Source organism: Mesoplodon densirostris, chromosome 4 (assembly GCF_025265405.1).
Source record: "Mesoplodon densirostris isolate mMesDen1 chromosome 4, mMesDen1 primary haplotype, whole genome shotgun sequence".
Taxonomy (NCBI): Eukaryota; Metazoa; Chordata; class Mammalia; order Artiodactyla; family Ziphiidae; genus Mesoplodon; species Mesoplodon densirostris.
In genome coordinates this window covers 89,756,757-89,771,309 of record NC_082664.1, presented here as the reverse complement: position 1 = coordinate 89,771,309, position 14,553 = coordinate 89,756,757, and the positions used below count along the sequence as shown (strand labels likewise).

Sequence of the window (14,553 nt, the reverse complement as noted above, 5' to 3'; positions counted from 1 at the left end):
TTTAATGACTTATTCTTCATTCTCGATTTATTGAGTCTCTCCTTTGGCTCTTGTGGTGCAGTACTGTCCTAGTTCTCTTGCCTCTGACCACTCCCCTGCCTCAGCTGGTTTCTCTTCCTTTTCTTCTCTTCCTGAGTAAATAATCACCAAGGACTGTCTTCAGCTCTCTTCTAGTTCTATACTCTCTTCTTACCAAGTGAGCTATTCATGCCCATAACTTCATGTATAGCTGCTATAGAGGTGACTCCCAAACGTGAATCTCTGAGAGCCCACATCTCCGAGCGCACAGCTGGGTCCTTGAAACTCAACACGACTTCAACAGAACGTGTCTTTCTTTGTAAATCAGTTCCTTCTCTTGACTTCCCTATTTCTATCGCACTACCAGTATCTCAGTTTTGAAATCTGAATTATCTTTGGCTGTTTTCTTCTTCATTCTCCATCGTCTAATCAGTTGCAGAGTCTAGTTAATAATGCTAATAGAAATAATAATTGCTAACCCTCCTCTGCCTCAAAAATCTTCTGTTGTTCTCCATAACCTACCAAAATAAGTTTTTTTAAAAGGGCCCCGGAGTTCAGAATTCTCTACATGTTGCAAACTCATATTTCTAGTCTTATTTCCTATGGTTCTGTTGTACAGTGAGAATTTTAAATTTACCATCCCTTTACATATTGATTCATTTAATTCCATTAACCAAAGATAACAAATGATTTTTTTTTTTTTGCGGTACGCAGGCCTCTCACTGTTGTGGCCTCTCCGGTTGCGGAGCACAGGCTCCAGATGCTCAGGCTCAGCGGCCATGGCTCATGGGCCTAGCCTCTCTGCGGCATGTGGGATCTTCCCGGACCAGGGCACGAACCCATGTCCCCTGCATCAGCAGGCGGACTGTCAACCACTGCGCCACCAGGGAAGCCCAACAAATGATTTTCTAAAAGATTATTCTTTTTTTTTTTTTTTTACTAGGCTGAATGGGAAATTCTGTGGAAGTAAAGAGGAAAAAATATGTTTATTCTCCACCCTCTCTCAGTATGTGCTCAAAAGATCAAACTCAGAAAATTATGCCCATCAGAGAATATGAAAGGGCAAAAAACATTGCATTTTAAGCCACTCAGACTATCTTGAAAACTTTAAAATTAGATACACTCTGTATAAGGTAAAACTTGTAGAAGAACCTGGCCAATTGAAGGTGACTTAAGAGAAAGTCTTGCCTACTAGAACTGGTTTTTAATCCTTGTGAATGCAGTATCTTTTGGAAGTGGATGCCATTTAGGAATTTTATTTCATATGTTTTATAAACACAAACAATAAGTGCTGGAGAGGGTGTAGAGAAAAGGGAACCCTCCTACAACTGTTGGTGGGAATATAAATTGGTATAACCACTATGGAGAACAGAATGGAGGTTCCTTAAAAAGCTAAAAATAGAACTACCACATGATCCAGCAACCCCACTCCTGGGTATATATCTGGAGAAAACCATAATCCAAAAAGATACATGCACCCCAATGTTCATTGCAGCACTATTTACAATAGCCAAGACATGGAAGCAACCTAAATGTCCATCAACAGAGGACTGGATAAAGAAGATGTGGTACATATATACAATGGAATATTACTCAGCCATAAAAAAGGATGAAATAATGCCATTTGCAGCAACATGGATGGACCTAGAGATTATCATACTAAGTGAAGTAAATCAGACAAAGACAAATATCGTATTATATCACTCATATGTGGAATCTAATTTTTTTAAAAAGGATACAAATGAACTTATTTACAAAACAGAAACAGTCTTACAGATGGTGAAAACAAACTTTTGGTTCCCAAAGGGGAAATGTGGGGGGAGGGATAAATCAGGAGCTTGGGATGAATGTACACACACTACTGTGTATAAGATTGACAAGCAACAAGGACATGCTGTATAGCACAGGGAACTCTACTCGATATTCTGTGATAAGTATAAGAGAAAAGAATCCAAAAAAGAATGAACATATGTTTATGTATAACTGAATCACTTTGCTGTACACCTGAAACTAACACAACATTGTAAATCAACTATACGCCAATAAAATTAAAAGTTTTTTTAAAAAGTAGATAAGTGGTTGCTAGGCCTGGGGCCAGGGGAAAATGAGGAGTGATTGTTAATGGTATGGAATTTCTTTTGGAGTGATGAAATGTTCTAAAGTTAGATAGTGGTGATGGTTGTACAACTGCGAATATGCTAAAAGCCACTGGTAGAAGGGTGAATTTCGTGATATGAAATGTACATATTTAATGTTATTAATTTTTAAATTTTTATTTATTTATATTTTTTTAATTTTTGGCTGCATCAGGTCGTAGTTGTGGCACACGGGATATTTGTTGCGGTATGCAGAATCTTTCATTGTGGTGCGCGGGCTCCAGAGCCTGTGAGCTCTGTAGTTTACGGCACGCAGGCTCTCTAGTTGAGGCCTGCGGGTTCAGTAGTTGTGGCACGCAGGCTTAGTCACCCCATGGCATGTAGGATCTTAGTTCCCTGACCAGGGATTGAACCCGTGTCCCCTGCATTGGAAGGTGGATTCTTTACCACTGGACCACTGGGGAAGTCCCTATTAATTGTTGATGTAATTGGATTGTGAATTCATCTTTCCAGTTGAGGTTTTGCCAGTTACCCTGCCTTTCATGAATATAGCCTCTGCTATAAAACAAGGGATTCTTTTAGTCATATTAGCTAATATTTGCTGAGCTTTCACTGTGCAAAATGCTTTGTATACATTAATCCTCATATAACCTTATAAGATAGATATTATTCCATTTTTAAGGAAATTGAAGCTTAGAGAGGTTAAATAACTTGCCAAAGTCACATAGTAATTAAGTGGTGGAGCCTGGGTTTGAACAGTTTATCTGACCCAGAGTCCATTATCCTAATCACTGAGTCACCAGAAAGCCAATCAATGTTTTGTGCAATTAAATTTATTAAATGGATCAAATTTGTGAGGCAAAATACCTAGAAAAACTTCCCACTGCTCTAGAGGGAGGAATGGAATTGGAAACCAAAGAAGATTCTGAAATTTCTCTACCTGGAAATCTTAGGAGCGCCTTACAGAAAGTCTAACCTTAAGGCAGAGGGAGAGAAATCCAAGTCAGGGATTGATATCATCCTTCTAAGCCTGTCTAAGAAAGCCCATCCTCCTCCTCCCACTCACCAAGCATATTCTCCTAGAACAGAGAAAAGGCAAGGAGTAATGTAGTCCTTGGAAACTTGCAAAAGAAATGATTTTTCCCTGAGATTTTTTTTTTCCTGAGAAGTTTTGGATTGTGATTTTTGAAATCATGGTTAATAAAATATTTAAGGGAATTTGTTGCTTGGTAAGGGCCTTTCTTGCATATTTAAGAGCATTTTTTGCTCAGTTTTTATTATTTCAAAGTTGTTTGTTTGTTTGTTTGTTTGTTTTGTGGTTCACGGGCCTCTCACTGTTGTGGCCTCTCCCGTTGCGGAGCACAGGCTCCAGACGCGCAGGCTCAATGGCCATGGCTCACGGGCCTAACCGCTCTGCAGCATGTGGGATCTTCCCAGACCAGGGCACGAACCCGTGTCCCCTGCATCGGCAGGTTGACTCCCAACCACTGCGCCACCAGGGAAGCCCTCAAAGTAATTTTTAAAAATTCTGATGGGCAGGGCTTCCCTGGTGTCACAGTGGTTAAGAATCCACCTGCCAATGCAGGGGACACGTGTTTGAGCCCTGGTCTGGGAAGATCCCACATGCTGCGGAGCAACTAAGCCCGGGCACCACAACTACTGAGCCTGTGCTCTAGAGCCCGTGAGCCACAACTACTGAGCCCCTGTGCCACAGCTACTGAAGCCTGCGTGCCTAGAGCCCATGCTCCTCAACAAGAGACTCCACGGCAATGAGAAGCCCACACACTGCAACTAAGAGTACCCCCGCTCACCACAACTAGAGGAAACCCGTCTGCAGCAACAAAGACCCAACGCAGCCAAAAATAAATAAATTAATTAATTTAAAAAAATCTGATGGGCAGGTTTTCTGAAGAATTAGCCTTAAGCACGGAGAAATACGATTCACCTATAGCGGACAAACCACATGGCACAGTTACCATAAGAGCAAGACACATGCTTCACACATCCTGCCGTTTTCACGTAAGAAGGAAAGATAATGAACTTTTTGACTTATCAGAACTTCTCAAAATTGAAAGAGATCTTAAGTCATTTAATTCACTCCTTTCCAGCCTCTGCCTGAAATTTTGAAATAAGGGGAAGTTCATGATGACACAAATGATTTTTTTTTTTACTATTAGAGAAAAGTGTCTATTTTTATCGACCTCGCCTTAAAGGAACAAGAATGTAGTAGGAATAGGCAATAGTGGGGGGTTTTTTCCTCTAGAAATTATAAACAAAATACTTATACCTTTTTTTGTTTCAACAGCTAAGGACAGAGAAGGATAAGAGCAAATCTAAAGGTCCTGTGATAGAGGAAATTAGAACCTGATCTTAATGATTAATATACATATAATTAAACTTTATAAGAATGGTAACTGGTGGAAATGATAACTCAGAACCTAAGGGCTCAGTGTCACAATCTCTTGTTGATGAATTTTAGTGAGGTTTTTTACCTTTCTTATAGTAAATAAACATTTTCTTTTATCTGTATAACAATCAAGAAAACACTAAATTCAGAATATAACTGCATTTATTTTTAGCTCCGAAGAGATCTTGAAGGAATTCAATTTAAAATGTTTAATCAACTCCACTTTAAGTATAAAATACCAAGTGTGATAGTATAATGAGCAAATCAAGTTATACATAATAAATTTTTTCAATCTAAAATAATAAAGTGATTACATTAATAAGGAAAGTACATTTTTGTATAGTATTTATTTTAATTTTTCTCAAAAGTTTTTGGTAGGTTTCATCACTTTCCTACCAAACTCTCTTCTCTAAATTCTCAATTATTCCAAGGCCTAGAGAGATTATAGAAGCTATAAGCTGCCACAAGTTAACTATCTCCCTGAATTTTCTTTCATTTTGTAAAATCCATACCCTCTTCTTTGATCCAGTTTTCCACATTATGCTCCAGAAATTAGCTAAGTTAGAAAAAGGTAACTCACCTCCATGAAGCTCTATCATCAGACCACCAGGGGACAGAGGCAGGCACTTGGACCAGAGCTCAATAGGCCTAGGATGGTTGCAGACCAGAAGTCTGTGACCTGTTAGTTTGCTAAGACTGGGCCCAGAGCATGATGGAAGGAGGGAGAGTTCAGGAGCTGGGAGGTGGGGAAGGCCAGAGTGAGGTCTGGCAGATTCCGTGACAGTTTGTCAGTTGCTTTGATCATCATTAGCTTAAGAGAAAGAGAAACCCTGACTGGAATGGCCTACCTGCCCACCATTTTTTGTGAGGGAGGGGAAGGCAACTCATTTAGATCCAAGGTGGCAGTCTAATCTTAAGGGTCACATATCCCCATTTCTGGCCTAGGGCACTCTACGAAAGAGGAAATAATCATTATCATCTGCCTAGAAGTCTAACACATGAGAAATAACCACCTTATCCCTGCTCACGATTTCATCACAGCACTGAGACACCAGCTAAGTGGCTTTAATAGTTATTCCACCTCTCAGAGTTCACATTCCATTGAAACGGCTTGAACTCTGTCTCTGAGAAAGTAACAAATGCCTGGAAAACTCCAGACCATAAGGAAGCAAGATGAGAAAAACTTCATTTCAAACAGCTTTCTTTAGCAGTTTTAGCTCATAGCAGTACATACCTAGACTGTGCTCCTGAATGACTTATAAAGAGCCATCATGGAACCAGTTTTTCTTACAATAATTCCTCTAACTCGATATATTTTCTTGAATGTCTAGTTCCTGCCTAGCTGTCCAGCCTTAATTCCTACAACTCTTCCACCAGTGTGTGGGATTGCCCAAATATGCTATGCTTCTGTGGCTTTGTACATGTTGTTCCTTATTCTGGGGATCTTCCCTCCCTAACCCCAATCATTATCTCTTCAGTAAACTCTTCCACAACCAGTCCCCCAAGATATAACCCTCTCACCCATCCCTTGTAGAAAATATTTTGCTGGCTGTCTACCACAGTCTCAACCTCAGCCCTATTGACATTTTGGGCTGCCTAAGTCTTTGTTGCTGGGGCTCTGACCTGTGAACTTTAGGAGTTTTAGCAGCATTTCTGGCCTCTGATCACCAGTATCACCACCATCGTGCCCCCCAAGTTGTGAGAACCAAAACTGTCTCCAGACATTGCCAAGTGTCTATTGGGTATATGGGAGTGGGACCCACCCCCAGCTGAGAATCATCGCTTTACACATTTCTATAGCACCCTAAACCTTTGTACTTGCTTGTACATAATTATTTTAATTGTTTGATTGCATGTCTGCCCCTTCCCTAAGTTGTGAACAACTGCTGGGTTGTGCTGTGTCTTGCTTACCTTGACAGTACATGGCATTCATTGGATCAAATTCTTTGTCAAATAAATGGCTATGAAATGCTGATGATCACCTAGAAACGATGTCCCCAAGTAAAAAAAGAAATTTTTTTTGTTTCATCTTGAATGTTTTGTTGTTGGCTAAAATGTTTAACAATGTCTAATAAAGATGACTGTATGAAAACCTGAAGTCTGCACATTCTTGAGTCTTTGGCGCTGGGGCAAGAACAGTGGGCTAGAAGAGAGAAGCCTTGGGCTTCCCTGGTAGCGCAGTGGTTAAGAATCCGCCTGCCAATGCAGGGGACACGGGTTCAAGCCCTGGCCTGGGAAGATCCCACATGCCACGGAGCAACTCAGCCTGCACTCTAGAGCCTGTGCTCTGCAACAAGAGAAGCCAAGACAATGAGAAGCCCGCGTACCGCAACGAAGAGTAGCCCCTGCTTGCCTCAACTAGAGAAAGCCCATGAGCAGCAACAAAGACCCAATACAGCCAAAAATAAAAACAAATTAATAAATAAATTTATTTTTAAAAAAAGAAGAGAGAAGGCCTGTCTCCCACCAGAACAATGAGTAACTTTGGTTAAGATGTTTAACTCCTCTGGGCATCAGTTCTTCCACCATAAAATATGAGTTCCTAAGACTCCCCTTCCACCTCCAAAGTTTGTGATTCCACAACCTCTGTAGCAAGAGGTCCCAAATCTCACAAAAAGGCACTTTGAGCTTTTATTTCACTACTTTAAAATGAAGTTTTGTGCAGCGGGACAGTGATGTTTAAGAAACTACGTACCAGGTTTTACCATATAATTGGTACCAGGAGATGGGAAACAAAAACAAAGTCATAAACCAAAGTTACTTTTCTTTTCCAAGCTTCAATTTTATCATATATAAAATAGAGATAATAGGGAATTCCCTGGCTCCAGTGGTTAGGACTCCATGCTTCCACTGAAGGGGGTATGGGTTCAATCCCTGGTCAGGGAACTAAGATCCCACAAGGCACGTGGTGTGGCCAAAAAATAAAAAAATAAAAATAAAAATAGAGATAATAATACCTCATAGGATTGTGGTGAGGATTAAATGAGATGATGTATATAAAATGCTTAACAGTACCTGACACATAGTGAGCACCCAATAAATGGTCATAGCTATTATTATTGTTATTGCACTAACATTTGTATAGAAAATAGTTTACAAAACTAATGCTCCCTCAAATTAACTTTGTCTTGAAATATAACAAGAAATGTAAGTAGGTATTAATCTTCAAGGACTCCATGGAGCTGAATATAAATTAAAAGTTCAATTTTCCATCTTCTAGACTCCAAGGAAGCTCAGAGTCAAGAAGTCAGAGTTATTTCCTCTTTTATGCCTCGGCAGCACCTGGCAGATATTTCTGTCATAGCTTTTATTTCACTGCATTATTTCTTTTATTGTATTATAACTATTTTCACATCTCTTCCCCACTAGCTATGAGCTTCTTGGAGACTGTCTTATTCATCTTTTTAACTATATAGGTCTACCACACTATCAGAATTTAATAAATACTAGGCAAATGAGCAGATGAATGAAAGAATTAATGAGTGGTCCATGCCCAGCAATGCACTGTGCCTTCTCTTTCCTGGTTGGAGAATACAGCAGCTGCTACTTCTGTGACTTGGCCTTGTTCAGAGGAAAGGAAGAGAGAAATTTGTTCTCTAAAGGCTCTCATCTCAGCAGGGAAGCCAAGTGCTGTGGGTAACTGCTACCTCTATCTTGTCACACCACACTGGCAGCCCCTCTGCCCTCCCTTTAGAGGGTCAGTGATGCTGGCAGAGTCATACCTGGGGCCACATGCCTTCTCCATGCCACTCCACAGGAGAAAGGGCTATGCCCTGTAGGATCTTTTTGCCTGCTGAAAGCTAAGGGGGCAGGGAAGGGCCCATGTCCAGTGCTGCCCTGATTAATGTTCCCCACACAGGAGGGTTATCATGTTAGAGCTGTCTGTAAATAGTCCCTGGATAGTGAAACAAAAATCATTTTCTCAAAGTTGGAAATCCATCTGCATAATACCATGAAACTGAACTATGAAATTGGAGATGGAAAAAGAAAACTACATGTTTTATTTTCAAAATACTATGTACTAACAAATGTCTAAAACTGTTATAAATAAGGAAACCAGTAGGAGAGAACCGTTGGGAGTGCCTGTGCATTTGTGCAAGTGCCGCTGCTGTTCCCTGCTCTTGTTGCAGGGAAACTACTGTTTTAGAGACAAGACACTGAGCCAATGATACCATTGAAACCTACTTTCTTTCTTTCTTTCTTTATTTTTGCGGTACGCGGGCCTCTCACCGTTGTGGCCTCTCCCGTTGCGGAGCACAGGCTCCAGACGCGCAGGCTCAGCGGCCATGGCTCACGGGCCCAGCCTCTCCGCGGCATGTGGGATCTTTCGGACCGGGGCATGAACCCGCGTCCCCCTGCATTGGCAGGCGGACTCTCAACCACTGTGCCACCAGGGAAGCCCCTTGAAACCTACTTTATTAACACTCCCTGGGATAGTCATCTCAGTATGCAGATTTTAATATCAAATCAGTGGGATCTAATTGATATAGCTAAGGAAAGGATCTAAAAGTTTATCCATCTTAACAATTTTAGGTTCTCAGAGAGTAACTTGTTTCTTCTGGCAGGTGTGCTTAACATTTGCTGCAGGGATGAATTCAGTGTGGATCAGACAATAGAAAACCAATCCTTGCTGAAAGATGCCTCTGACTTCTCCACTCTGTCTCTCTTAACCCTTTTCTTTTTTTTTTTTTTTAACCCTTTTCTTGAACAGTTTGATTTTAATCAGTGATTGATGAAATCCTCACATATTATAGCTCAAGAAGTTTGGCTTTAGTTCCCTGATGTAACCTCAGGGAACATCAGGAAACAGCTAATTTAAATTGCCAGATCATCTCACTGTGAGGCTAACTTGTTCTAAAGCTAGATCGGTCATCAAGTGGATAAATTTGATTGTCCAACCTCTTATAATCCATTTCCACTCTGGTCAAATGAGCTTCCACTTTTCCAGAAAGGTACCTGAAAGCTAAATCCAAACCGCCACAGCTCTTCTCTCAATTCCTATCATTGCCACCTCAGACCAACAGCCATCTCCCAAGAGCTGCCATAGCTCAAAAGATTGGCACAGCCCTGCTGGCTGTGCTAAAATGAAACTGTTAACATCAAGGGCAAGAGAGTACCAGTGCATTACCACATTCCTGAGACCAAGGTTACTTTCATCCTTTTTCTTACACATTTCAGAAAATTCACTTCTGTTTTGAGAGGAAAATCAACACCAGGATCTTTCCTTCCTGATCCTACCTCCATATTTTCCCCCTAGTTTTCAAACAGTATCTTCAACCCTCACTGATATCATGCTGAATCCTTAAGAATCCTTCTCTGGAGGCTCTTTTTCAGAGCCTTTAATGGTTCCTTAGCAACTGTAGAATAAAATCTAAACTCCATAACACAGCACACAATGCTCTACTCATGATGTGGCCTTAATATTCTTTTCTAGCTTTAGTTCTCACTTCTTCCCACAGCCATGTACAATAGTCAGCCAACCTATTCACACTAACGTGCCTGTGGCAGCTCCCTTCAACTTTTGTTCTTACATCCTGTTGGGTTCCTGCTGTTGCCTAGATGTATACCTTGACTGCCTGTGATGTGTGAAGTGCCTTGTACTGTGCCTGGAAAATAGCTATTGTTTAATAAATAGCAGGTGTCATTATTAATACCTTCTTGCTTCAATTCTTAAGAGAGATAAGTCATACTCCCACTAAAATAAACCCTTGACCCTTGCCTAATGCTTATATTCCAAATTTCCCTATCAAACTTTCCTCCCAGATGATCTGGGCTAGACAATGAAGTAGTAAAAGTCAGTGTCCCCAAACATATCTATGATGATAGTAATCAAAGAAGTGGTTGCCTGTGGGGGATGGGGATCGACTAGATAGGAACTTTCTGGAATGATGGAATTGTTTTATATATATGTGTGTGTGTGTGTGTGTGTGTGTATGTATGTGTGTGTGTGTATATATATATATATATATAAATATAAATTTTTTTTTTTGCTGACAAAGCAAAAGACTTTACTGGGAAGGGGCACCCAGGTGGAGAGCAACAGGGTAAGGGAATGCAGGAGAACTGCTCTGGAATTGTTCTATATTTTGATTGGGGTGCTGGTCCTGTGAATGTACATATTTGCCCCAGCTCATCTAATTATACACTTAAGATCAGTGAATTTTTGTCTGTAAAATTTATCTCAATTTTTCAGAAAAGTCAGAATCCCCTCTATTTTTTCCCTAAAGCAGAGATCAAAAACTCAAATATCTACATGAGTTTGGTAGATAAGGTAAAAATGTAGTGGACTGGGTAGAACACGATAGGGAGGGTCAAGGGCTGCTGGCAAGCTGGAGAGAGTATGCTCTTTTTCCTGATCACATGGGCAATATATGCAAAAGCAGAATCTGTATATTTAATAGGCACCTCTCAGGTGTTTCGATCATTAGCCAAGTTTGTGATACACTGTGCTATGTGACAGGGCAATTAAGTCTCCAAAGTGGAACACACAAGATGTCCTACTGAAATGCAGGAAGTTCTACATCTAATATTTAGAACTTTTTTCTTTTAAAAAAAATTTCATGTTGTTTTTCTTCCTCATTTTATTTTATTTTAATAAATTTATTTATTTATTTTTGGCTGCGTTGGGTCTTCGTTGTTGCATGCAGGGTTTCTGTAGTTGCGGCGAGCGGGGCTACTCTTCATTGCAGTGCACGGGCTTCTCATTGCGGTGGCTTCTCGTTGTGGAGCATGGGCTCTAGGCACATGGGCTTCAGTAGTTGTGGCATGTGGGCTCTAGAGCACAGGCTCAGTAGTTGTGGCACATGGGCTTAGTTGCTCCACGGCATGTGGGATCTTCCCAGACCAGGGCCCGAACCCATGTCCCCTGCATTGGCAGGCGGATTCTTAACCACTGCGCCATCAGGGAAATCCCCTCATTTCATTTTAGAACACACAAAGAAACCCACAGAAGGGTGTATACCCATTTATCTTTCATATCCTGTGCCAAGACAAGCAACTGAGGTTTGGAGTATGAGATATTGCAGAGAATGCAGTGTGTAGAACAGACATGATGCTGGGATGGGCACTGCTCCATTGGCACAACTGAGCCTCCATGGAGAAAAGCAACACTGCTACAACCATTGAAAGTAAGGAACAAGCTTTACTGCACATTTCATTATGAGGGAAAAGGAGAGAGCACAGTAGAAATCATGTCCTCTCTAATTCTAAAGTACAGATGGAATTGTGAGTCCTTTGTGATTTTCTTCAAAAGAAAAAAGAGCTTGTGTGTGTGTGTGTGTGTGTGTGTGTGTGTTGGGGGTCTGTGGGCAGCAGTGATGAGGTCTTCTCAAGCCTGCGACCCAGTCAGGCTGCAGGAGCAGCTAGGATGGTGATGCAGTGATGTATTTGTTCACAGAGAAGCAGACCAACTTGCTGATTAGCTGACCAGTATGGTGGAAGGCAGGCACACCTGTAAGCCTAGGGTGAAGGGAGCCTCTCTCTGGTGTGGCAAGTCAGAGAGCACAGAACCACAACTCTAGATTCCAGTGCGTCTAGGTGACTCCTCATGCTGGTTTCAAAGGCCACCAGGAGTCCCAGCAGGACATGGTGCCTGCTTGTATACCTACCTCCACCTTGTTGGTTGGAGAGATGGTCAGAAAAGACTGACTTCCTTTTATTCCAGTGGAGTCAGGAAATTCAGAAAAACCAGGAAGATATCACCCTGCCTGCTCCATTAATTAAAATAAAGTTCCCATTGCTCTAAGCAAGACTCAGTATAATAGTTGCGTAAACAAGAATGAAGTTTATTCATCTCTCAAGTAAAAGCCCAAACTTGTAGGTGGCTGTGGTTTGCAAAGTTGTCAGTCTCTCAGGTTCCTTCCATCTTGTTCCATCATCTCTAGGATGTTGCCCTTATTTACATGACCCAAAATGCTCACATGTGGCCAATTAAAAATTGATTGTTATGAGAAAGAAAGGAAAATTTGCTTTGAGGACAACCGCCAGTCTCTGGCACACTATGACAACCAAGTCCAGTCCCGCAGCATGAAACAAAACAAATCAAAAGGTAGTCTCATTGTATGTGGAAAATGAAAAAAAAATTTTATATACTCCTGGGCTTCCCTGGTGGCGCAGTGGTTGAGAGTCTGCCTGCCGATGCAGGGGACATGGCGTCGTGCCCCAGTCCAGGAAGATCCCACGTGCCGTGGAGTGGCTGGGCCCGTGAGCCATGGCCACTGGGCCTGCACGTCCGGAGCCTCTGCTCCGCAATGGGAGAGGCCACAGCAGTGAGAGGCCCACGTACCAAAAAAAAAAAAATTTATATACTGCAGCAGTTTTTTAAATCAGGCATTTTTAACTCGGTGCACTGAATGCCAACAACCCATAGTTTCTGCACAAGGACATGGAAGAATCTAGCTAGGTTGTCTGTCCTGAGCAACACAGCACACATCATATATAGATGCGGTGGTACAGATGGCAGCTGATTTTTTTCAAACAAACTGGGCAATTTCTAGTATATTTAAGGGAAGTGCAGAGGCACTGACTACAGAAGATGTGGCCACATTGTGTAGAGTAGATATGTCGTTTACTCAGTTCAATCTCTAAGTACCCATCCCTACAAATTCGACACCAGATATAACCAGGTAGTGTGCCACTTAAAGTTTCTTCTTCCAGGGCATTATGGTAGGCACTGTTGGTCACAGATACATCTCTGTCCCTCATCAACCCCTCCTTATCACTGCTCACCACACAGCTGCCAGTTTGGCCTTGGAGTGACCTTGGCCTCCTCCTTTCTTCAGTAATCACAACAGAGTCATGGTGAGTTAGGTCAATCACTGCAGGTTCTAGAGAGTCACAAGTGAGGTCAATTATTTCATCACTTTCCCCAAGTTCTATCAGTTCCACTTCCAAGATCACCTCAGGAGTTGTGCCTCCTTCCCCAGGTGTACAGAATTCTCGTGCTTGTCTGGAATTCACCCTGGTACCATAGCACATTCTTGTGTTCATTGTGCTTTTTGGATCCAGTATTCAGAGAAACAAGTGACCTATGCCAAAGTTTACAGCGAATGCTAAAGTCCTCAATGTCCCACAGCTCTTGGCCAGTCAGTCTCTGACTCACATAAGAATTTAAAGCCCACATTTTCTGGTATATTTGAACTCTGATTCTGGTTCCATTCCTGTCTCCATCTCCACAACTGCTGTGTTCCCAAAGTGGGGTAGGGTGAATCTTCTGGGAGCCACTTACGAAAAAGCTCAATCTGAATTTTTAACTGAAAAAAAATGAGACAAATATTAAGCATTAGTAATACTTAAAATAAGATTGACAGCAGTATAAAGTATATAGATAGAGAAAAATGTGTACTCAAAAGCTTTTGATAACTGTGCATTTAAACAAAGTTTAAACTTTGCGTCCCTCCTCATTCTGTGTCCTGATGGTAGTGAGGAGAAGGAGAAGCCCAATGGGCACGTACATAAAGAGAAGCACAAAATCATTAAACACCAAGAAAGGGTCACTACTTCACACATGATCCAGTATGAGGATCTCAAGAAAACACTTATTTTTTTCCATAGTAAAAATGGAGAGACTAAAAAGCTCTTTGATAAATTGAGTTTCTAATAGCAAATAAGAAATGAACCAATTCGTCTATGCAGAGATTCATCTTACCCGGGATTCCCTTTCTAACAGAGGCAGTGTGTGAAGTTATAAAGAGTTTTATCCTAGATTCTGTTCTAGGAACAAGGGATGGAGTTCAAGCATTAGCCATAGACATGGTTGGAGTGTAGGCTCTGTGACTTTGGGACATGTGACCCAGACAAAGTTCTCAAAACCTCAGCATGCAAATACTTTTTAAAAATTATTTTGTAATTTAAAAAGAATGCATCATTAGTCATCATTAGGGAAATGCAAATCAAAGCCATAATTAGATACCATTTCACACCCACTAGGGTGACTATAATTAAAAAGATAGATAATAACAAGTGTTCACCCAACACAGAAGCACCTAAATACATAAAGCAAATATGAACAGACATAAAGGGAGAAATTGAAAG

At 41.2% G+C, this 14,553-nt stretch overlaps 1 protein-coding gene across 1 annotated transcript; it reads right to left on the bottom strand.

Annotated features, from left to right (window-relative positions):
• Positions 1-12,839: 12,839 nt before the first annotated feature.
• Positions 12,840-13,560, bottom strand: LOC132489407 (E3 ubiquitin-protein ligase RNF4-like). Its single transcript, XM_060098335.1, has one exon. It carries the CDS (start codon positions 13,507-13,509, stop codon positions 12,952-12,954), a length of 558 nt encoding a protein of 185 aa, XP_059954318.1. The 5' UTR covers positions 13,510-13,560; the 3' UTR covers positions 12,840-12,951.
• Positions 13,561-14,553: the final 993 nt, after the last annotated feature.